Source organism: Mixophyes fleayi, chromosome 9 (genome assembly GCF_038048845.1).
Source record: "Mixophyes fleayi isolate aMixFle1 chromosome 9, aMixFle1.hap1, whole genome shotgun sequence".
NCBI lineage: Eukaryota > Metazoa > Chordata > Amphibia > Anura > Limnodynastidae > Mixophyes > Mixophyes fleayi.
The window spans coordinates 116,767,913-116,792,953 of NC_134410.1; the positions used below are offsets into that span (position 1 = coordinate 116,767,913).

Genomic DNA, 25,041 nt, shown 5'->3' on the forward strand with positions numbered 1-25,041 from the left:
AAATCTAGTTTTCCGCGTGTTGCAGCCCACAGCTCACACTAAGCCCACAGCTCACACGCAGAGGATGTTATACAACGTCTCCCACACATCGGAGAGAATACAATGCAGTGCGTACACGGAGCCCCTCACCCCATTACACTGTACTAATAATGTACATGGAGTATGGGGGGTAGATATAGCAAACCTTCTAAACAGGAAAAGTGGAGGTGTTGCCCATAGCAACCAATCAGATCCTAGCTGTCATTTATCTAGTACATTCCAGAAAATAATAGCTAGAATCTGATTGGTTGCTACAGGAAACACCTCCCCATACATCTCATTTTACCTTGACAATGCAAACAACATGGCCGCAATCCCTCCCAGTAGCAAACGCAAGTAAAGTACAACTATTGTCTGTGCAGAATAATTTATGTCAACATGTTTATTGAACATCTATAGAAAAATAAAGTGTGCCTAAAGACTACTTATAGGAGTAGGAGCAATACTGGGGTACATTGCTTATTTTGAAAACAAGGCCCTGGGGACTATGGGTAATTTGATGTAGAATATTATTTTTACAGGTTTATAGCACAAATGATCTGCTTGCATCGTCATCTAGCTGTAAGTCTTTAAAAGCACAACTGTTGCCGACACAGGAAGTCATTTTGTAGTCTACATCATATATTTATGAGAATGCAGTCTATTGATTCGCCTCAGTGAGGTGCCCGTTTCTCTATGCTGAAAACTCATTTTAGCACACAAAATGGCCGCCCTGTGGCTTTGCGACAGGCCCATGTACAGTTACACCCCACATGCTTGCTAGCACAGTTGCATCTATGCGAATGATGTCACTTTGCCAATTCAGTTGCATAACGCCTCAGCGCACGATTAAGTAGTCTCGGCATCAAACTAAATCCTTGGGCCGCACGCTCAGATTATACAGCTTAGCCGACATAATGGCCTGTTCAAGCGGACACAAAATGACTCTCCACCTCTCCCCACGTTGTGTCATCTGCTCACCTTCCGGACAGAGACTCTGCAGATACAGGGGTCCAGCACGCCAGTCGTAGGGTTGGCGCTCATTTTACAGATAAAGTTCAGCTTCTTCTTCCAGCGGACACAGTTTTCCTGTACTTCCTCCCTGTGTTAGGAGACAAAAGATGAGAGGCTTAGCCAAGTACGACCAACAGGCCCCACACAGCAGAAGACGTCTCAGTGTGCGCCAAGCCACATATATCAGTGTACATAACAGATCGTGCTGACCAGCAGCAGATTTATCACAAACCCCTGTAGTGCATCTCATTGCTTATAATTACTAGACCGTATCAAACGTTCACCATGTCCTATTACACTATCGCACGTCCCATGGTGGCGGGGGAAGTATGTTGGGGGCTGTAGTACAAACATAACGGCCGGTTATCTCTGCCCGCTATGCTCGAAATCGTCGTAACAGGATATTTAATCTGGTTCTCATTTCTTTGAAAGGAAGCAGCTAAAGCCACAAGTGTTTGACAACATCCTGGGGAGGCCATGCTTCCTCGCCCACCTGCTGCTGAACACCTCACGGGGCTTTCCTTACACCGCCAAGCTAATAACAACCAGTGGGCAAGAGGGTAAAACAAAGCTCCCCCTTTAAGCCCTCCCCTCTACACACTTACCACTAAATATATTGTCTGCACCAACATGCCTTAAAAAAGTGATTAAATTCCTTTATACATCACTCTCTTTATAACACCACCCTTACTAGAACACTGATTTTGCCCTTTGTTTGCGCTGGTATTATTAAGATAGCAACCAATCAGATTCTAGCTGTCATTTTGTAGAATGTACTAAATAAATGATAACTAGAATCTGATTGGTTGCTATAGGCAACATCTTCACTTTTTCAAACCCGCACGCAGTTTAGTAAATCTAGCCCCATGTCTTACTGACATATTGTTTACCTCATTTAAAAGCTCATGCCTGAACAGAAAAGTGTTGTCTAGTATTGTTAATAGGATGTCACATCATACTGACCCCTAATTTTTATTTTTTTACCTCAAAAATCAACGGCGCAGGTACAATAAGCACCGCGTGCATAGAGCAGCGCAGCTATTCCGGGCCTTGGATCCTATCTCAGCATCTGACAACTGTACAGAGACCTGGGAAAATATTTGCTGTAATTATGCTGATGGAAGCCTAGCAGCAGCCCGCTGATGTGTGATTGCAGCTGACAGGAGCTCAAACCGCTATATCCAGGCAGCACTTCACAGCTGAATGCACAGCCTGAGATATACAAACCCCGATGAGTCCCATTAGAAGGAGCCCAGAAGCTAAGAGCAGATAGAGGAGGGCGGAAGAGGGGGGGAGAATTGAGGGACTGAAGCCCCTGCTAGATCACCATATTTTCCTTTTCTCAGTAATTGCTTTCCCTCTTGTGAAACAGTAGCCTTCACTCAAACCCTTCAGTGATTTTCAATTTCAGGTAAAATATAGACCTACGATATAATTGCCAGGTCTACAGAACCCGCATTGTTTTTTCGGTTAGTTTTCGATGCAAAACAGGTCTCTGGAACGTTGAGGTTTGGCAGAATTAGGTCACTATTCCTCAACCTACCCCACATACCCTGAAATAATGGATATGTTTACCAAGTAGTCCATTGTGTCTGCAATTTACTAGTCACCCCATACACCTGCTCTAATGACTAAGGGGCACATTTATCATTAATCTGCAAAATAAATGTGTTCCTAGCCAGCCCTTATGTCTGCAAAAATGTCTTAATTAATGGCCCTTATCTCCCCTTTTTATCGATTTTAATATTTAGAAACAGTAAGATGTTACTCTGAGGTAAATGTAACCCACTAGGGAGTAGGTTGGGGGTAAATCTGCTTTAGGATGGTGTTGATGGGGGTAAGATTCTACAGTAGGTACTGGGATGTATTTGAAACGCCCGCGATCAGGACAGTCAGGGGGGTCCAAGTACCAGGCAGTAGCGGCATCGCACTACTGCCACTTCTCTAATAACCCCGACTTATAGAACTATAACTCCCAGCATGTCGCAAGTAATCATTCCTAAATCGATAAGACAGGCCCTGGGCTGCCCATCCCAATATCAATATAACAGATCTGGCAGGCTGCTGAGAGCCGCACCATTACCTCCTCGCGGTAATCTTGTTTTGCTGTCGATCTGGCTGTGTTATCAGACACAGGGGAGAACGTGTCTGATGTATTTCATGATACAGAGATAACAAGCTGATGTAAGCAGCGGAGGGGGACGCACAGAACAGTAAACATGAGCAATGTTAATGACAGAACCTCCCCTCTGCAGCCTGGGGACAAAATCATCTGCTGGAAACCAAATGTGCCACAGAGACATTGATTGCTAAGAGGTGCAAAAGAGTGTCCGGGTCTTCACTAGAAAAGTCTTTTATTATCAGAGAAAAAGATAATTGCTGGAACATGGAGTGGATGGGAAAGAACGAGAGGAAATAGAAATTGGGTTCAGTGTCGGCTATAAGGGTGGTGGAGAGGTCAAATGTATTTTAGGTTGCTGTACATTGATGGGCAGGGTGAATTAATGTGTATATTTAAAAATTCTGCTTTGCTGTAAGGAATGTTCACGCCTCTGGTTCTACTGCATTTTTTCCGGCGTGTTTTTAGACATACGTGACTTAAAAGTGCAGCATCCGCTTCCATCCTTGGCTGCAGGTGCCCCATGATGTACCTTCTAGCAGATAAAGAGCGCCTACAACCTGGAACCAGAGTTCTGAATACAGCTGTGATGTGAGAATTTTATTATTAAAGTGCGCCTGTTGGCTGCATACAGCGGAGGCAGCCATTTTGTAAGCTGAACGTAAATATTCAGGCGTATGTAGCTTACGAAGGAACCAGTCAGACCTCATGAATATTGGTCATGGAGTGCCTCAGTGAAATCACTGTTTTCTTGTCAGTGGATAGGCTGCATTCTCAAGAATATGGGTTCAGCATACAAAATGGCTGCCACCACTGTACGCGGTTGACACACGCTCTTTAAAAAACGAGTGTAATTTATCAAGGTAGATGTGTGAACTTCGGTTCAGACAGAGAAACTTTTGACACCATTTTTCCGACACCAGTTTGATCACAGCCTCACATCACTATTCTGTGCTGTTAGGAGACCCTGCTCCTTCTACTACCTAACTTGGCTTGTGGCTTCCTGCTGACCTCCGTTCCCCTAATATCGCGCCACTGCCCCCGTCACATGACCAAGGACATCCCAGAATAAAGAATAAGGAGCCGAGACCATAGTCAAACACAGCTTAACAGCAGGGGGTGTATGGAACTTCAACAACAGATGGAAAACCTCAGGGCATTTGTGTCAGTTTTAAGAGGTCTGGCAGATTTCTCCTAGCCAAAATAATAACTTGTTTGTAAGAATCTTGTTATGCTGGGAAATTCTGCCTTATCAGTCACAAGAGTGCAAATATCTGGCATTGTATTGGCAACACGTCCAATCTAATGCTAACAATCTGTACTTACACTGGCAGGCTCGCCATTCACGAAGAAGCTAAAAGCCCAAAAAACAGAGCTCCCCAAAAACAAACAATGGTCCCTATAGCCCCCAATAATAAAGAATCAGGACGACCTAAGTTAAGCAGCCTGCTCTGTCATCTTCTAGAAGACACTGTACAGATCACTGACTTGAATCGAGTTTGTCCTACTGAGACTCAAGGTTACATCAAAACAGTTTTCCCCGGACCTGTAATAGTGATATATGAGAATAGAGCTGTGAAAGTCCCATTACTGTACTCTTTGAACCAACAGAGCTATGTAATTAATTTATGACCAACCCTTACAGTGTTTGAACTCGAAAAGGTGACGGACAACAAATACAACAACCTTCCCTATACTTTGGAGTGAGAATACCTTTGGTAATAATACATTACTGTTATAAATTATTGCAAAAACGGAGGAATTTTAAAGAATACCCCACCGGTGACAAACAGCGTAATTGACAATCATAGGTGATAACATACTCAAAGGCAACTTCCCTGATCTGAACTAGAGGTGGACAAACCAGATTCCTGGCTCTACTGGCAGGAACAAGTTTCCCATGATCACATTCCTAAAATTCTTCAGGGATCAGAGAAGGTCAAAGTCCAACCTCACAAAGAGGGAGAGGGCATGACAAGGTAAGAATATCTCCACAGAAACACTGGGCCTGGTATTAATGCCCCGTAGGCAGCACGGTGGCTCAGTGGTTAGCACTTCTGCCTCACAGCACTGGGGTCATGAGTTCAATTCCCGATCATATCGGTCTTATCTGTATGAAGCTTGTATGTTATCCAAGTGTTCGCGTGGGTTTCCTCCAGGTGCTCTGGTTTCCTCCCACACTCCAAAAACATACGGGTAGGTTAATTGGCTGCTACCAAATATCAAATTGACCCTAGTCTGTGTGTGTGTGTATGTTAGGAAATTTAGACTGTAAGCTCCTATGGGGCAGGGACTAATATGAGTGGGTTTTCTGTACAGCTCTTCAAAATTAGTGGCGCTATATAAATAGTTGATAATTATATATATATATCTATATCTATATCTATATCTATATCTATATCTATATCTTGCAATAAGAGGAGCATGTAGCTGGCAAGCCATAGGCTGGCATGTTGATGTATCTGTTGAGTTAAAAGAAATATCAGCCAGCGATGGCAAGAGAACAGCACCACCTAGTGGTCAATTTATCATGAACAAATGGAAAACATCCATACATTTGAACAGTGCATATCTCAGGCACGCTGTCGTCCCTTGTTTAGAACAGCTATATTACACACAGCAACATAGGGATAGTATCTTGACCCTGAAAGCAAACATGTAATTCTGTGCTCTGGATTACAACACGTGTGTGTGCACATAGCACACTGTTATTTCTAAGCAAAAAGTTAGAAAACTCTCTCCACTGTTTGCTTTGTTTTTAAGGGACTATAAAAAAAACAACCCTTTCACAACAATAGCAGTTTTGAGCAGAAATCATTGCAGATTAGCACTGTTCTCCACTTACCCGTACAGGGCGTGAGCTGGGGGCTGTTGCTCTTGCTTGTTTGTGAAAACAAAGACACATTATAGAGCAGCAGGGATGGAATTTCTCCAAACTCTGGCCTAACAATAGCTGTGCCCTCCCCCCCCCCCGCCTTGTGCCGAAGCACAAAAGGACAGTATAACAAGGATGCCACAATTCCTTCTGTGTGGTGCTGCAGACCTGACGGGCAGCTGCCTGATACTGGAGCAAAGCTGGCGGTGGAGATCGCTGCAGCTGCAGATGGGGGCTCAGCTTCAGCACCTTTTAACCCAGCAGGTGCACCCCAATTCACTGTACCACTACCACAGTACTTTAGTCGCACGTAACAGAAGTACATATGACATAACATACTGGTACCTTCCAAAAACGCTATAGATGTAAACTCTGACAGGAATTCTGCTATTTTCAATGTGCTCTGATATACAGCCTGCCTGTGGCATTATTGAGAGATAATTATATATTAAAAAAATGATTGTGTGCTTTGTTTTCAATTGTTGTTTACTCACAACAGTGCAGGCAGCCATTTTGTGCAGTCTGACAATTCACTAGCCCCCACAAGAAGTACCTCAGCGTTGTCCTAAGGAACAGAAAGGCCGCCTACACGTAAATAATGGTTTGGCAAAATGGCTTCCAGCACCAAGTTTACAAAACAAAATGCCCCAGTGACACCACCACACCGACAGCATTTTCTGTCCTGTCAAACAGCTTGCGTAAGAGAACGTCAGCCTGTGATGCACTAGCAGATGACAGGCTTTGTCGATTCATGACAAAGGCATGAAGAGAATGACAGGTTAGTGGACCACACCAAAGGCTGGATCAGAGTTGACGTGACTAAGCCATGCCGACAAGGTAACGTTGGCACATCGATTGGAATTAAACCGGCGTTTTGAAGGGCTTCCCTGAATTACCTGCGACCCCACGGCCTGCCCAAATGCTGCATTACCCCAGAGGGCTATAACACACTGTGGCCCTGCACCCACGTACAGTACAGCATCTAGCCATGCTGAGGACACAGCTCGCTATATACCTTTGCTAACAAGTAAATCGGGGTCAGAACAGGAGGGGGTCTGGCTGTAATCACAAAGAGGTGGCAGATGGGCACAAAGGAACACTGTGAATGAAAATAAAGGGATGTTCTTACATTTCAAGAATTAGGGATTAGTGAACTGTAATACAATACAAGTGCAGCATCCAACCGGCTTAACCCTTTCCCCACCCTCCTCCTGGCATATTTACACACGTTGTTTGCCCCTGTCCGCGGCTCGGAAGAGGTTAAAGGGTGACGGCGAGGATTGGATTTTTACGGTTTCCATGGCAATGCGAGATGTAGTGGAACTGTGCCATTAGTTAACTTTTATTTCTGTGTGAGTGATTGGAACCAAAATAGCTCTAAATAACAATGTTCCGGGCCCACGCAATGGGAGGGGAGGGGGCGGTTGATTTCACATGGTCTTCCCAGCAAAAAAATAAAATAAAATTTGGGAATAGAACGGTGGTTTACAAGGTGCAGCACTGGTCTGCTTTAATTGCATTCAGATGTTCTGTTCCACCTCCTGCCCAAATTTCCCCCCAAAAGCCCCTCGTCGCTGGCGTCAAATTTCAGCAGATATTTTGGACACAATGGAGGAATTTAGCAAACATCTCTTAACGTTATTGCTCACTTTTGCAGAAGGGGAGGGAAGGGGGGGTTTGGGGAAGGGGGGTAGCTTCCCACCCCCCCCCCCCTCTGCCAGGCCCAATGAGTGTTTGTTTAGCTACTACCCCTGCTTGTTATACTTGCAGACACGACATGAATGGTTATCACACTCCTCTATTCAGAAGCTGTACCTTTCCCATGTATGAGAACAGAGAGTGGCCCGGCTTCTCGCATTCCCTGTACGATGCAGACAAAGGGCCCTTTTTATAAAACAGGCTCACGTTCCCCTTTCGTCACACACAAAGATCTCCCTTAGTACCTATCTAAGGGCGAATTTATTCAAGTTCCTGTTTTAACAGCAAAACAGAAAAGCACACACATCCCATACACGGTGAATAATACTGATGTAGCTACATTTAAGCTTCTATACCAGGCCTGGCCGACCTGTGGCTCTCCAGGGGTTGTGAAACTACAATTCCCAGCATACCTTACCAGCTATCTGCTGGCAAAGCATGCTGGGGCTTGTAGTTTCAGAACACCTGGAGAGCTACAGGTTGGCTAGTCCTGTTCTACACTATGAATGTTGGAAATTGAAAATCGCAGCTGCGGTGAACAGTTTGAAAGCCGGAGAGTGCCAAGGGAAAGCTGCGGCAAGGATGCCCCAACAGACAGGAAAGGGCAGCTGACGGGACACAAATATATCTCCAAAAGGGCGGTCTATCTTTTAAAGTAGTTTTGTAGGGTTTATAAACCATGCTGTCCGGAAGAATTATAAGCTCCATGTTCCCTAAGGCCGTCATACACTCTTTGGCAAGGACGATTATTTAATTGGAGCCATCCATCACGTGGAAAGGCCGCACAGCTCTGCTAGGACGCAGTTGTTACAATTCAGGTGGGAATTGGTGTTTGGAACACGGAACACACCATTAAGAACCTTACGGCTTGTTTTATTCAATATGTGATGCAATAATGTTTCATCAGATGCCTCCTCTAGAATTATTCAAGCTGAAAATTGCAAGAGCTAATCTGAAGATATACTGATAAAGCACAATATTACATGAACACAGAGGCCTGTTGTTAAACCTATCATCATGACTTAACATTTTGTTCCAATAGCGATTGTCTTATCAGACTCTCAACTCTCTAACGTGTACCTGCTGCCTGCGTACAGAGGATCTAATGCACGGAGCACACAGAAAATTACTTTGGTTTCGCACCAGTACACCTAGGGAGTTCATCTCTTATCTTGCATTATAACAGTGCAAATATCCTGTATATACACTCAATAAAAACGTATTGCCCTCCATGTATGGAAGATGGTACAGTGCCAATTGCAAAAAAAAAATAAAAAATAAATAAATAGATGTACTATATTTCGTTTAGTTGTTTAGATTCGCAGTACGCTCCTTAAGTATATAATGCCCTGAGGTTTTATGCAAACCAGATTCGGGGGGACAAATTTAGCCGTCCATCTAGTAGTTTAAAAAGAAACATGGCCGCTACCATTGCAGAATTGTGAAGAGGAATGAAAACATTAAGACTCTCCTCTGGTCTACAAGCTTTCAAGCGTTCTCTGAAAACCCACCTTCTTCAGACAAGCTTATAATATTCCTCAACCACCCTCTTAACCTCACTACACTACCCTATTACCACCCATTATACAACTACCCCTTGACCAACATTGTTGTGTGACAGGATCATTTAGCTTATGAGTCACTTTTACCTTTGCAGTCTGGCTGGGCCGACTGCAAATGCAGACTTAGAGCTAGATTTACTAAGCTGCGGGTTTGAAAAAGTGGGGATGTTGCCTATAGCAACCAATCAGATTATAGCTATCATTTTGTAGAAGGTACCAAATAAATGAAAGCTAGAATCTGATTGGTTGCTATAGGCAACATCCCTACTTTTTCAAACCCGCAGCTTAGTAAATCTAGCCCTTAACCTCTTGTGTCAAACTCCCATTGTCCCATAGATTGTAAGCTTGCGAGCAGGGCCTTCTCACCTCTTTGTCTGTTTTACCCAGTTTGTTTATAAGTTTACTGTGTTTGTCCCCAATTGTAAAGCGCTACGGAATATGTTGGCGCTATATAAATAAATGATGATGATGAAAATGTGATTAGAAATGTTTAAAAGAGTATTAAAAAAAAAAAAAAAACCTGAAGTGAAAAGACAAATCTGTATGTGGCGGAAGATATATCAATGTGGGTTTAATGTGCCGATGACAAATCTGCTTTGACCACAAAAAAGAATTAAAGGAATAAAGAGTCACACACACAACGTTTTCAGTGTATAACCGCACTTTTCGCTAAACTGGCATAACTGGTAGACAAATAGTGAAATGAAACTGGCCGACGGCTAAAAAGAACAGCGCCCTTTGTTAGATGATCACACTGGAAAGTTAGGAGGTTTTCTGATGATTTAACAAGTCAACCACATGAACAATTTGTCTGGACCCCCACTCAGTTAGCAACCTCCCCCTTTAATTGTGTTTCCATATGCAAATTGAAAGAATACACGGTGGGGGGGGGGGGGGGGGGGAGGTCATTTAGAGTAATCCCAACCAAGGGGTAAAAATTTGCACCTGGACAAAGGTGTTGGATGCAGGGCGGGCAAATGCATTTTTCCTTTGCATCCTGGGAAAATACTACCTGCGTTTCCATCTGTATATATTTTTAGGACAGTCTGCGACTTATCAGTATTTAAGCATCCAGTTACAATCCACGTGGTCTTTTATTAATCAGATGTAGGCGTGCGTCAGGGTTTAGTGACCTTTGACATTCTAGGTGTTGCTGAACTGCTTATTAAATTACTAACCCTACCCACTGTCTATATTCCCCGGATGCTCTACCACATCCTCTTTTTAAGTGCCGTGGGCTTAGGGCTATCAGGATATATTATCATTGGGATATTTCAGTGTGTTCGTTATCAGAGTGGGGAATTCACACTTTAACCACACAAGTAACTGGAACACCCGCAAGTGTTTGGGTTTAAGGATGACTTTGGATGGATTCCCCTGGCTGCGTTGCCTCCCGGTCTGGCAGTGCCGAGATGCCCAGTGGATCTCGGGCTAAGCCACAAGCACGTGAGGGAAGCCTAAGTGATGACCGGGTTACCTACAGGTGACAGCAAAAGATTATGCTTGGTACAGCCGTGTGTGATTAGGAGAGTGATGTGCTCTACAGTCACCAACGACTTCACATCTCTCAACGTTTGACCATTGAAACTCTTGACGTGCAACGTGTCATATACAGGGCGGCTGGGGGGTAAGGGGTTAATGGGAGAGCCTGGCTGATGTGCATTCCACAGATAAGCTGCAGCAAGCAGGGCCTGGGACTGGGGCAGAGTAGCAGGAAGGATTTTTATGATAAACTTGCAACTTCCTAAACAACAGGAATCGAGATAGGAAGGACATAAGGACACAGGGATGTTATGGACAGTTTCCCAGTGTTTTTTTTACGAGACCTATGCAGTAATGTACAGGCTACATGGCAGAGAGCACAGATCGGACCTGGATCATTCTGGGCTTATGAAAGAAACTCACCCACTGTATATACCAGTCTGTATCTCATATGGCTGCCATTGATAAGAGAATATGATTGTACGTAGGCCAGTGGCTCACAGAAATGCATTTCATTATCTTCCTATGTATTGCTTAGTGCAGAGGTGCTCAAAGCCAATCCTCAAGAGCTGACAACAGGTCATGTTTTCAGGATTTCTGTCTGCAGAAACAGGTGGGATAATGACTGACCCAGCCAAATAGACTCATCTGTGCATGGTTAAAGAGATCCTGAAAACATGACCTGTTGGCAGCTCATTTGGCATCTCTGGCTTAGTGTATACAAAGATGCATGCACAGGTTTCACTTTTGGGGTTCGTACCTGTAAAAATCTTCTGCACATCCTCTCAAGGGATTATGGGTCAAAGAGGGAACAGCAAAACGGTCTCCTGAAAGGCTTTTCGATCGCATGTAAAAATCGCTCGGCATAAAAAGTTGGTTGAAATTTCTGTAGTGTGTACCCAGCTTAAGTGATCAAATGCAGAATAATCATTTGAAGGGGGCAATCACATTTAAAATTCCCAATTTTAATTGGAAACATTCAAATTAGCCGATTTCTTCCTGGATATGCCCAATCTTTGGTCATGGAAAGTACAAAAACTACCCCATCAAACAACTGCTATCTTTGATCTCAGATAAGGACTTGGGAAGAACACACAGTCGCCTCATTCTCTTCTGCAGATGGGAATTACAGGTATAACACAGGTACTAAACATGAAAAGCCCAGCTTTACCTGATGGCTGGTTATATTTACTAAGCAATTGTATATCACTGTGTCTTTAAGAGATAACAGGGTTGTTGCAGAACAGAGGCACTTAAATACAGTCATTAAAACTAGAAAACTTTAACCTTCTACCCGCTGACAGCTTCAGGAAATCAGTTTCCAGGAACCATAAATGTGGAAAGATCCCGAAGATCATCATCACCATTTATTTATATAGCGCCACTGATTCCACAGCGCTGTACAGAGAACTCACTCACATCAGTCCCTGCCTCATTGGAGCTTACAGTCTAAATTTCCTAACATACACACCCACAGACACTAGGGTCAATTTTGATAGCAGCCAATTAACCTACTAATATGTTTTTGGAGTATGGGAGGAAACCGGAGCACCCGGAGGAAACCCACGCAAACACAAGGAGAACATACAAACTCCTCACAGATAAGGCCATGGTCGGGAATTGAACTCATGACCCCAGTGCTGTGAGGCAGAAATGCTAACCACTGAGCCACCGTGCTGATCTGGCTAATTGTTTCAATCAGATCTTCGGGTTGTTCACCGATTGGCCCAAACTCTGCCACACGGGATGAACGATTTCACCTCTCAGCCAATACAAGCACATACAGGTTAATGCTCCAATCCGATTTAAGTTGTCCAGGAAGTTCAATTGGAGGGTTACATGGGACAACCGACTGCCAATTTGGTTAGAAACAAGCACATTGATTGACAATATCTGCAAACATTTCACGAGTGAAAATATTTTAAATAATTTAGGTTTGCAAGGCACTAAACGTCACATTGGAAAGACTATTGAAAACAAACGCAAAAAAGAGACACTCAATGCCTGTGATGAGGGTTACATTAAATGGTAGCTTACGCCAAGCTTGTTGACAATATTTCTCTTCCCCTATCTTAAATTCTATCATGGTCTTATTTTGAATGGTTAAATAACATTTCTGACAGGTTCTGGTGTTTAATTTACCTCAGTTACGACATATAATACCACTTATCTCTCTGTATTGCCATCATGAGAATAGCAAGTTTATCATAGGTTCTAGGACAGTGATGACTAACCTGTGACACTCCAGGTGTTGTGAAACTACAAGCCCCAGCATGCTTTGCCAGCTATCAGCTAGTTATCTACTGGCAAACTACAAGCCCCAGCATGCTTTGCCAGCTATCAGCTAGTTATCTACTGGCAAAGCATGCTGGGGCTTGTAGTTTCACAGGTTAGCCATCACTGTTCTAGGACCCTAGCACCAAACACAAAAATGATTATTACTGTCTGGGAACGCTGCATATATTATTATTATTATACTATTATTATTCTTATGTGCTACAGTTGTTTTACAGTCACCCTAGTATGCTTTTACTAAGCAAACACATGACAATGTCACATGCAGTATGCAGACAAGATGAGACACTTGCCTGAATGATCCTAAATAAATACATACATATATTGAATAACATATAAATGTACACACGAGTCTACCTCTGCTTGCCCTGAATACAATGATGACACTGCTAGAATGATAACTGAACATGATCTGCTTTCTGTTACACCCTTCGCTACAATGCTGGGAGCATCCAAGTTTAAAAAAAAAACCAAAGATATCCAATTTAGTTTTTTTCCCCGAGGACCTGATGTGTTTCTTAAAACAAAACCATGTGAAGGAAAGAGACAGATGACGTCACGGGAGAACGTCTGGGATTTAATCCTGACGTCTTACTACCCGACCAGAGAGTACGGTTCCTATTGTGATTTGCAGGCAGAGTTGCCAATACAATTTATACATTCATTGTCCCAGCAACACACTGTCACGGACCAATTTACCTGTATAGAGAGAGGTCACACGGTGACAGGGTTGGTGGAAATAAGCAGGGCCAATCGGTTTAAAGCAGGCTTGTCCAACCTGCGGCCCTCCAGATGTTGTGAAACTACAAGTCCCAGCATGCTTTGCCAGTAGACAACCAGTTGATACCTGGAAGGGCATGCTGGGACTTGTAGTTTCACAACATCTGGAGGGCCGCAGGTTGGACAGGCCTGGTTTAAAGGGACAGAATCGCCATACAAGAACACATCAATTACTGCAGCATGCGGGTCCTGTAGTCCCACCACGTCTAGATAGCCAGAGGTACCCTGATGTAACGTGGCATCGTTACTCAACCTTTGTTTCTCTATCTGTTGGGAAACTGCAAGGACCAGCATGCTGGGACTTGTAGTCCTACAGCATCTAAGAGCCACAGGTTGTCTCATAGCATTGTTATGCAATCTTTGGCTCTCCAGCCAAGGCGGGCACAGAGTGCAACAAGTATGCCCATTCTTGCGGATCTCTGTAATGGTCGGAATGAAGGGTCACGTGTAGACGTAATGACATCTCTACACCCGACTTCACCGTTATATAATCAGGGCCGGCTGCATGAAAACAGGTGGACAGACAGCAGATGACGCCGGCTAATATACCTGTATTCACTATATGGAACATTTCTGAGGACGTGCTTGAGGCTAGGGCTACGGAGGTGATTTTGACGCGCGATCTCTTGCTAGGGGTCAGCGACGTACGCGATCAGTCACCTAGCATGGTGACAGCAGCACCTTAGGGAACCACCTGCACGTGTGAAAGTGTCCTGTGACTGCTGGAAGCAAGAACTGAAGGAGGCCAGGTGTCACATTTTACCATGCGATAACATGGAACGTGAGATACCAGAAAAGAGTGAGCAGAACAGTAGGAATGAACGACAGATATGGAACCAGCAGCAAAGGAATCTGTCTTACAAGGTACAGCTACACATACGTCTACAGAAGGTTCCTCCCATCTGATATCTATGTGTCGCTTCCCATGAAATCTCTCCACGTTTTACATCTATGCAGCTAAGCCGTTCCCATGCACTCGGTGCCCTTAGGGACATAGTTATCCTACGTCACAGGTTGTTTGCTTATCCAAAATCCAGCGCTATGTTACAAGGGAAAAATTATCTAGATTTTAGACGTATGCTAAACTGCATAAAAGTCATATCATAATTGTATGTTATTGTCACCGCACATCCATGTGATAGAGACACTTCACACAACTTAATATTAACCCATGCGTTACTACGCAGTCCTAGGTACACAGCGTGTGCCCCCAGATTCTGCGGTTATGTAACACAGTGCATATATTTACGGTTGAATTTCGGACAGTTAGAAGCAGAGTCTGGTAGCAGCGTTTAGACGGAGGTGGCTTCCTGCAGCCAAAGTGTTTGGGTAGATAAAGAGTTATCTAGGATTTAAAGTGACAGGTCTATAAATCATGCAAGAAACACGAAATGTACAGAGAGTCACATTCCAGGTCATGCGCTCTAATAACATCACAGTGAGCTACTAACTCACAGGTCAGGTTCCAGAGAGAAGCGCACGACAAAGTAATGGGCCAGATACTGATGTGATGCAGCGTCGGACTGAGAGATTGTATGGGGTGCAACAGCAGAGCGCGTGAAAGAGAGAGCGTGAAAGAGAAAGCAAGCAAAATAGTGTGCGAGACAGGAAGCAAGAGCTAAGGCAAGCGAAAGCGAGCGACAGAGGGAGCAAGAGCGAAAGCAAGCGACAGAGAGAGCAAGAGCGAAAGCAAGCGACAGAGAGAGCAAGAGCGAAAGCAAGCGACAGAGAGAGCAAGAGCGAAAGCAAGCGACAGAGAGACCAAGAGCGAAAGCAAGCGACAGAGAGACCAAGAGCGAAAGCAAGCGATAGAAAGAGCAAGAGCAAGCGACAGAGAGAGCAAGAGCGAAAGCAAGCGACAGAGGGAGCAAGAGCGAAAGCAAGCGGTAGAAAGAGCAAGAGCAAGCGACAGAGAGAGCAAGAGCGAAAGCAAGCGACAGAGAGAGCAAGAGCGAAAGCAAGCGACAGAGAGAGCAAGAGCGTAAGCAAGCGGTAGAAAGAGCAAGAGCAAGCGACAGAGGGAGCAAGAGCGAAAGCAAGCCACAGAGAGAGCAAGAGCGAAAGCAAGCGACAGAGAGACCAAGAGCGAAAGCAAGCGACAGAGAGAGCAAGAGCGAAAGCCAGCGACAGAGAGAGCAAGAGCGAAAGCAAGCGACAGAGGGAGCAAGAGCGAAAGCAAGCGGTAGCAAGAGCAAGCGACAGAGAGAGCAAGAGCGAAAGCAAGCGACAGAGAGACCAAGAGCGAAAGCAAGCGGTAGAAAGAGCAAGAGCAAGCGACAGAGAGAGCAAGAGCGAAAGCAAGCGACAGAGGGAGCAAGAGCGAAAGCAAGCGGTAGAAAGAGCAAGAGCAAGCGACAGAGAGACCAAGAGCGAAAGCAAGCGGTAGAAAGAGCAAGAGCAAGCGACAGAGGGAGCAAGAGCGAAAGCAAGCGACAGAGAGAGCAAGAGCGAAAGCAAGCGACAGAGAGAGCAAGAGCGAAAGCAAGCGACAGAGAGAGCAAGAGCGAAAGCAAGCGACAGAGAGAGCAAGAGCGAAAGCAAGCGACAGAGAGAGCAAGAGCGAAAGCCAGCGACAGAGAGAGCAAGAGCATAAGCAAGCGTCAGAGAAAGCAAGAGCGAGCGACAGAGAAAGCAAAAGCGAGCGACAGAGAAAGCAAAAGCGAGCGACAGAGAAAGCAAAAGCGAGCGACAGAGAAAGCAAAAGTGAAAGCGAGAGAGAGAGCGAGCAAATGATAGCTTTCTTGATGAATTCACATTTACACATACTGTACACAATTTTCTTTGCACTCAAAGGCCCTGTCCCAAAGTAAGACTTATGACTACTTGTACTGATGGACTTTCTGGGACGACTCGAGATGCTCTCTGGTCACCATCTAAGGATCTTGGCGCGCATGACAATTTGTGCAAGCTTTTATAATGGAAAAACAATATAATACATACACTAAAATGGGGATTATATAATAATGTCTCTAGTTCAAATTTTATGCAGAATAGCTTGTACCAAATGAAACTCCTTATGAGACAGAAAGAAAAGAATAATATCAGCCGGAGGCTCGTCAGCTGTGGACAAACTAATAGTCCCAGCATGCCTTGCAGCAACAGCGGGCATGGCATGCTGAGACTTGCAGTACCACCACAGTTGTAGAGGCACGCCTCTGCTTGTATGTCTGTAAACGAGGCAGAGAGAGGAATCCTGGCGTCAGGACACCAATGAAGAGACTCTATCCCCAGCCACAGGCAGTGAGTTGAGTAATGAGAGTAAAGGGCAGGTTGGGACCAGCAGGTACCAGCCTCACCTGTACAAACACAGACACAGCTCACCCTTGTGTGCACGTGTGCGCCTTGTACCTGTAGAGAACCGCGTCATGGAAACCTCCACACGCCTGCACGGACAATGCACACCTTTACCCCAACAGTACCGAGAAGAGTACACAGAGTTCTAATGAAGAAAAACAGATTCTTGTTCTTACAGAAACAGCACAAACTAACCTGTGAGCATTAACGTCCCTCCTTCGCACGGTCACCTGTACTAGTTATACTCCGGGGGCAGTGCGCTAACTCTGCATTCTATATGGTCTGCTTAGTACTATTTCAGGTACATATTTAAATATCCTCAAGAGTGTAAGCTCACTGCACCATTCAGTTCAGAATTGTATGTGTGACAACTGAACTGTATTAAGAAACACCTGCCACCCCCCCCCCCTCTCCCAAAATAGCATGCTTGTACCTTTTAAATAAATGAGAACATTAATTCTACAGCTCAAAAAATATTTTTTAACTGCGATCTGTCACTCCCCACAGTATCTAGTTGGATCTGCGTAGCCCACATATCTCTAACCCCCTTGAGCCGCTGTTTTCTTGGTTCGAGATTCTTACAATCAAAGAGCAGTCTGTATTGTTACATTCATTTAAAGGGCTAAAACAAATGCGTGTACCACATTGTGATCCTATTAGAGTGCAGTTTAGTTTACCAGGCCCATTCTGATGTGTAAATGGTAAACAGAAGTAGCTCAGTCTGCTGGTGCTGTGAGTAAACAAGTCATCTCTTCTGACAGAGCAGCCCAGGCACTGACACGGTATCTGGGCATGTGTGTGTGTGTGGACAGTACTTACCGACTAGACAAGCTGACAAAGTCCCCTCCGTCCAGCAGCCGGACCTTACAGAAGAGGACCCCATTGACGAACGGGACGGCTGTTAGCTCCTCCAGGAGAAAGGTGATCTGGAACTTAAATTTCTTCTTCTTTGTCAGGAAGGCCATGAGTGACCCCCAATATGGAAACGGATCAAAGCGTTAAGAGAAAGCAGATGTAAAGGGTTAGGGAGGAGGGGGGGCACTCGGAAGGAATTTTTCTCCCTTCTTTCAAGAAAAGTCAAAATCACTGAGCTCCAAGTCTTTTTATCTGCCGTCAACTTCTATGTATCTGTGATTGGGGTCTCCGGCACTCCTTGGGGAATGGATGTCCCAAGAATTTACTGATGAGAGGAATGATCTTTGGAGCATCTCCAAGTGTCGGAGGAGAGGACCCGCAAACTCCAAACCAGCAGAGGTGGGGTCCTGGTAGGCTCTGTCTTCTGCACTCTCCCTCTCTTTATGGGGAAAAGGTTTCTTCCTGAATCACAGCAGGCAGAGGGTGCAAAGTCTGTCCGCAGCTTTTCTTATCTCCGGGCAGGAGCAGTAGAACATGGACTTGTGGACAGGGAAGCCCTCTGCTCTGTCCTCCTGTAGCTGTGGTAGATCAGTCAGTGAGCAGCAGGAATCTAAACTCAGCTCTGGGCTGCTAAAGACTCCTCCTCTACCGGCTCTGTGGGAGGTGGAGGGGGAGAAGAGCTGCCTCTCTCTCTGTATCCAGCACTCGGCTCATAGGCACATCATCATCATCACCATCATCACCAGCGCTGCAACAAAACAAACACATCACTGTCTGAGAAGGAGCAGGGGAAAGACAACAATCTGACGGGGTCTGTACAGTGCAGATCCCAGCCAGCAGCATAATACCCTCAAACCAAATGCAGCACCGACATGTCTAGGAAGGATCATGTACGGACTGATCATTAGGAGAACACTGATCCCCCAATTACACCAAACTCAGTGACTGCGAAACATAAAGCTGTATTCAGAATTTATAATATATTATATAGTTGTAACTGTCTTACATGCACATTTTATATATTTCAATAAAACACAGATATACACAGCTCCAATACATAAAGCACACACACAGATATACACAGCTCCTATACATAAAGCACACACACAGATATACACAGCTCCTATACATAAAGCACACACACAGATATACACAGCTCCTATACATAAAGCACACACAGATATACACAGCTCCTATACATAAAGCACACACAGATATACACAGCTCCTATACATAAAGCACACACAGATATACACAGCTTCTATACATAAAGCACACACACACACAGATATACACAGCTCCTATACATAAACACACACACACACACACACACACACAGATATACACAGCTCCTATACATAAAGCACACACACAGATATACACAGCTCCTATACATAAAGCACACACACACAGATATACACAGCTCCTATACATAAAGCACACACACACACAGATATACACAGCTCCTATACATAAAGCACACACACACACAGATATACACAGCTCCTATACATAAAGCACACACACACACAGATATACACAGCTCCTATACATAAAGCACACACACACACAGATATACACAGCTCCTATACATAAAGCACACACACACACACAGATATACACAGCTCCTATACATAAAGCACACACACACATACACACAGCTCTTATACATAAAGCACACACACACACACACACACAGCTCTTATACATAAAGCACACACACACACAGATATACACAGCTCCTATACATAAAGCACACACACAGATATACACAGCTCCTATACATAAAGAACACACAGATATACACAGCTCCTATACATAAAGCACACACACAGATATACACAGCTCCTATACATAAAGCACACACAGATATACACAGCTCTTATACATAAAGCACACACAGATATACACAGCTCTTATACATAAAGCACACACACAGATATACACAGCTCCTATACATAAAGCACACACACACAGATATACACAGCTCCTATACATAAAGCACACACACAGATATACACAGCTCCTATACATAAAGCACACACACAGATATACACAGCTCCTATACATAAAGCACACACACAGATATACACAGCTCCTATACATAAAGCACACACACAGATATACACAGCTCCTATACATAAAAGCACACACACAGATATACACAGCTCCTATACATAAAAGCACACACACAGATATACACAGCTCCTATACATAAAGCACACACACAGATATACACAGCTCCTATACATAAAGCATACACACAGATATACACAGCTCCTATACATAAAGCACACACAGATATACACAGCTTCTATACATAAAGCACACACACACACAGATATACACAGCTCCTATACATAAAGCACACACACAGATATACACAGCTCCTATACATAAAGCACACACACAGATATACACAGCTCCTATACATAAAGCACACACACATATATACACAGCTCCTATACATAAAGCACACACACAGATATACACAGGTCCTATACATAAAGCACACACACACAGATATACACAGGTCCTATACATAAAGCACACACACAGATATACACAGGTCCTATACATAAAGCACACACACAGATATACACAGCTCCTATACATAAAGCACACACACAGATATACACAGCTCCTATACATAAAGCACACACACAGATATACACAGCTCCTATACATAAAGCACACACACAGATATACACAGCTCCTATACATAAAGCATACACACAGATATACACAGCTCCTATACATAAAGCACACACAGATATACACAGCTTCTATACATAAAGCACACACACACACAGATATACACAGCTCCTATACATAAAGCACACACACAGATATACACAGCTCCTATACATAAAGCATACACACAGATATACACAGCTCCTATACATAAAGCACACACAGATATACACAGATTCTATACATAAAGCACACACACACACAGATATACACAGCTCCTATACATAAAGCACACACACACACAGATATACACAGCTCCTATACATAAAGCACACACACACACACACACAGATATACACAGCTCCTATACATAAAGCACACACACACACACACACAGATATACACAGCTCCTATACATAAAGCACACACACACACACACACAGATATACACAGCTCCTATACATAAAGCACACACGCACACAGATATACACAGCTCCTATACATAAAGCACACACACACATATACACAGCTCCTATACATAAAGCACACACAGATATACACAGCTCCTATACATAAAGCACACACACAGATATACACAGCTCCTATACATAAAGCACACACAGATATACACAGCTCTTATACATAAAGCACACACAGATATACACAGCTCTTATACAGAAAGCACACACAGATATACACAGCTCTTATACATAAAGCACACACAGATATACACAGCTCTTATACATAAAGCACACACACAGATATACACAGCTCCTATACATAAAGCACACACACAGATATACACAGCTCCTATACATAAAGCACACACACAGATATACACAGCTCCTATACATAAAGCACACACACAGATATACACAGCTCCTATACATAAAGCACACACACAGATATACACAGCTCCTATACATAAAGCACACACACAGATATACACAGCTCCTATACATAAAGCACACACACACACACAGATATACACAGCTCCTATACATAAAGCACACACACAGATATACACAGCTCCTATACATAAAGCACACACATAGATATACACAGCTCCTATACATAAAGCACACACACAGATATACACAGCTCCTATACATAAAGCACACACACACATATATACACAGCTCCTATACATAAAGCACACACACAGATATACACAGCTCCTATACATAAAGCACACACACAGATATACACAGCTCCTATACATAAAGCATACACACAGATATACACAGCTCCTATACATAAAGCACACACAGATATACACAGCTCCTATACATAAAGCACACACACAGATATACACAGCTCCTATACATAAAGCACACACACAGATATACACAGCTCCTATACATAAAGCATACACACAGATATACACAGCTCCTATACATAAAGCACACACAGATATACACAGCTTCTATACATAAAGCACACACACACACAGATATACACAGCTCCTATACATAAAGCACACACACAGATATACACAGCTCCTATACATAAAGCACACACACAGATATACACAGCTCCTATACATAAAGCACACACACATATATACACAGCTCCTATACATAAAGCACACACACAGATATACACAGGTCCTATACCTAAAGCACACACACACAGATATACACAGGTCCTATACCTAAAGCACACACACACAGATATACACAGGTCCTATACATAAAGCACACACACAGATATACACAGGTCCTATACATAAAGCACACACACAGATATACACAGGTCCTATACATAAAGCACACACACAGATATACACAGCTCCTATACATAAAGCACACACACAGATATACACAGCTCCTATACATAAAGCACACACACAGATATACACAGCTCCTATACATAAAGCACACACACAGATATACACAGCTCCTATACATAAAGCATACACACAGATATACACAGCTCATATACATAAAGCACACACAGATATACACAGCTTCTATACATAAAGCACACACACACACACAGATATACACAGCTCCTATACATAAAGCACACACACAGATATACACAGCTCCTATACATAAAGCACACACACAGATATACACAGCTCCTATACATAAAGCATACACACAGATATACACAGCTCCTATACATAAAGCACACACAGATATACACAGATTCTATACATAAAGCACACACACACACAGATATACACAGCTCCTATACATAAAGCACACACACACACACAGATATACACAGCTCCTATACATAAAGCACACACACACACACAGATATACACAGCTCCTATACATAAAGCACACACACACACACACAGATATACACAGCTCCTATACATAAAGCACACACACACACACACACACACAGATATACACAGCTCCTATACATAAAGCACACACACACATATACACAGCTCTTATACATAAAGCACACACAGATATACACAGCTCTTATACAGAAAGCACACACAGACATACACAGCTCTTATACATAAAGCACACACAGATATACACAGCTCTTATACATAAAGCACACACACAGATATACACAGCTCCTATACATAAAGCACACACACAGATATACACAGCTCCTATACATAAAGCACACACACAGATATACACAGCTCCTATACATAAAGCACACACACAGATATACACAGCTCCTATACATAAAGCACACACACAGATATACACAGCTCCTATACATAAAGCACACACACACACACAGATATACACAGCTCCTATACATAAAGCACACACACAGATATACACAGCTCCTATACATAAAGCACACACATAGATATACACAGCTCCTATACATAAAGCACACACACAGATATACACAGCTCCTATACATAAAGCACACACACATATATACACAGCTCCTATACATAAAGCACACACACATATATACACAGCTCCTATACATAAAGCACACACACAGATATACACAGCTCCTATACATAAAGCACACACACAGATATACACAGCTCCTATACATAAAGCATACACACAGATATACACAGCTCCTATACATAAAGCACACACAGATATACACAGCTCCTATACATAAAGCACACACACACAGATATACACAGCTCCTATACATAAAGCACACACACAGATATACACAGCTCCTATACATAAAGCACACACACAGATATACACAGCTCCTATACATAAAGCACACACACACACACACACACACACACACAGCTCTTATACATAAAGCACACACACACACACAGATATACACAGCTCCTATACATAAAGCACACACACAGATATACACAGCTCCTATACATAAAGCACACACACAGATATACACAGCTCCTATACATAAAGCACACACACAGATATATACAGCTCTTATACATAAAGCACACAGAGATATACACAGCTCCTATACATAAAGCACACACAGATATACACAGCTCTTATACATAAAGCACACACAGATATACACAGCTCCTATACATAAAGCACACAGAGATATACACAGCTCCTATACATAAAGCACATACAGATATATACAGCTCCTATACATAAAGCACACACAGATATACACAGATCCTATACATAAAGCACACATAGAGATATACACAGCTCCTATACATAAAGCACACAGAGATATATACAGCTCCTATACATAAAGCACACACACAGATATACACAGCTCCTATACATAAAGCACATACAGATATATACAGTTCTTATACATAAAGCACACACAGAGATACATGTGATTTTTATTGACCTAATTACTGTAGAGACACCAGTGCGATCCACACAACATGCACCAAGGACAGTTTCAGGCAGAATAAATAAAAAAAGATACCCTCATCCCTAAGCATTGAACCTTGCGCTTAAGAAAAATTTCTTTTGAACAGGACCTGATTATCCAGTAGGTTGATTAAGCTGCAGCCTAATGTGTGCGAGGGGGGGAGGGGGGGGGTTAAGATCTCTGAGGGGTATAAACTGAAATTAATTTTAAAATATAACAGAATAGTTGTTTTCCAAAGTTAAAAGCATGAATGAAAAAATTTTGTAAGGTTTTGATCTTGGGCTGGCGCTTCATGGTAAGTAGAAGAGACAAGGATGGCGATAGCTGCAGGCGTGACAGCCCACGCCACCTTCACCCTCAGCAGCGCTCATTTCTGCCTACGTTCTGCTATATAGTCCTGATTATAATGAAAACTAAGCGAGTTACAAAGATGACCCTTTTAAAAGGCCGGGGTAGAGTGGAATTTCGAAAACAAGGGAACATAAACATTAGTGGAAATGGAGGGGAATATAAGTGACTAGACAGATGCCTGTGGATAGATGGGCAGCACGGTGGCTCAGTGGTTAGCACTTCTGCCT

General features: G+C 43.3%; 1 protein-coding gene across 2 annotated transcripts in view; it reads right to left on the reverse strand.

Moving 5' to 3' along the window:
• The window catches only part of EEIG1 (estrogen-induced osteoclastogenesis regulator 1), a 50,869-nt gene that overhangs the window by 14,013 nt on the left and 11,815 nt on the right, over nucleotides 1-25,041 (reverse strand). For both annotated transcript variants that reach the window (XM_075185174.1, XM_075185176.1), the window contains exons 2-3: nucleotides 17,957-18,740; nucleotides 1,000-1,120 (exon numbers count right to left, since the gene is read on the reverse strand). In XM_075185174.1, coding sequence (XP_075041275.1) covers nucleotides 1,000-1,120; nucleotides 17,957-18,102 — 267 coding nt within the window. In that variant the 5' untranslated portion in view covers nucleotides 18,103-18,740. The remainder of the gene's footprint in view (nucleotides 1-999; nucleotides 1,121-17,956; nucleotides 18,741-25,041) is intronic.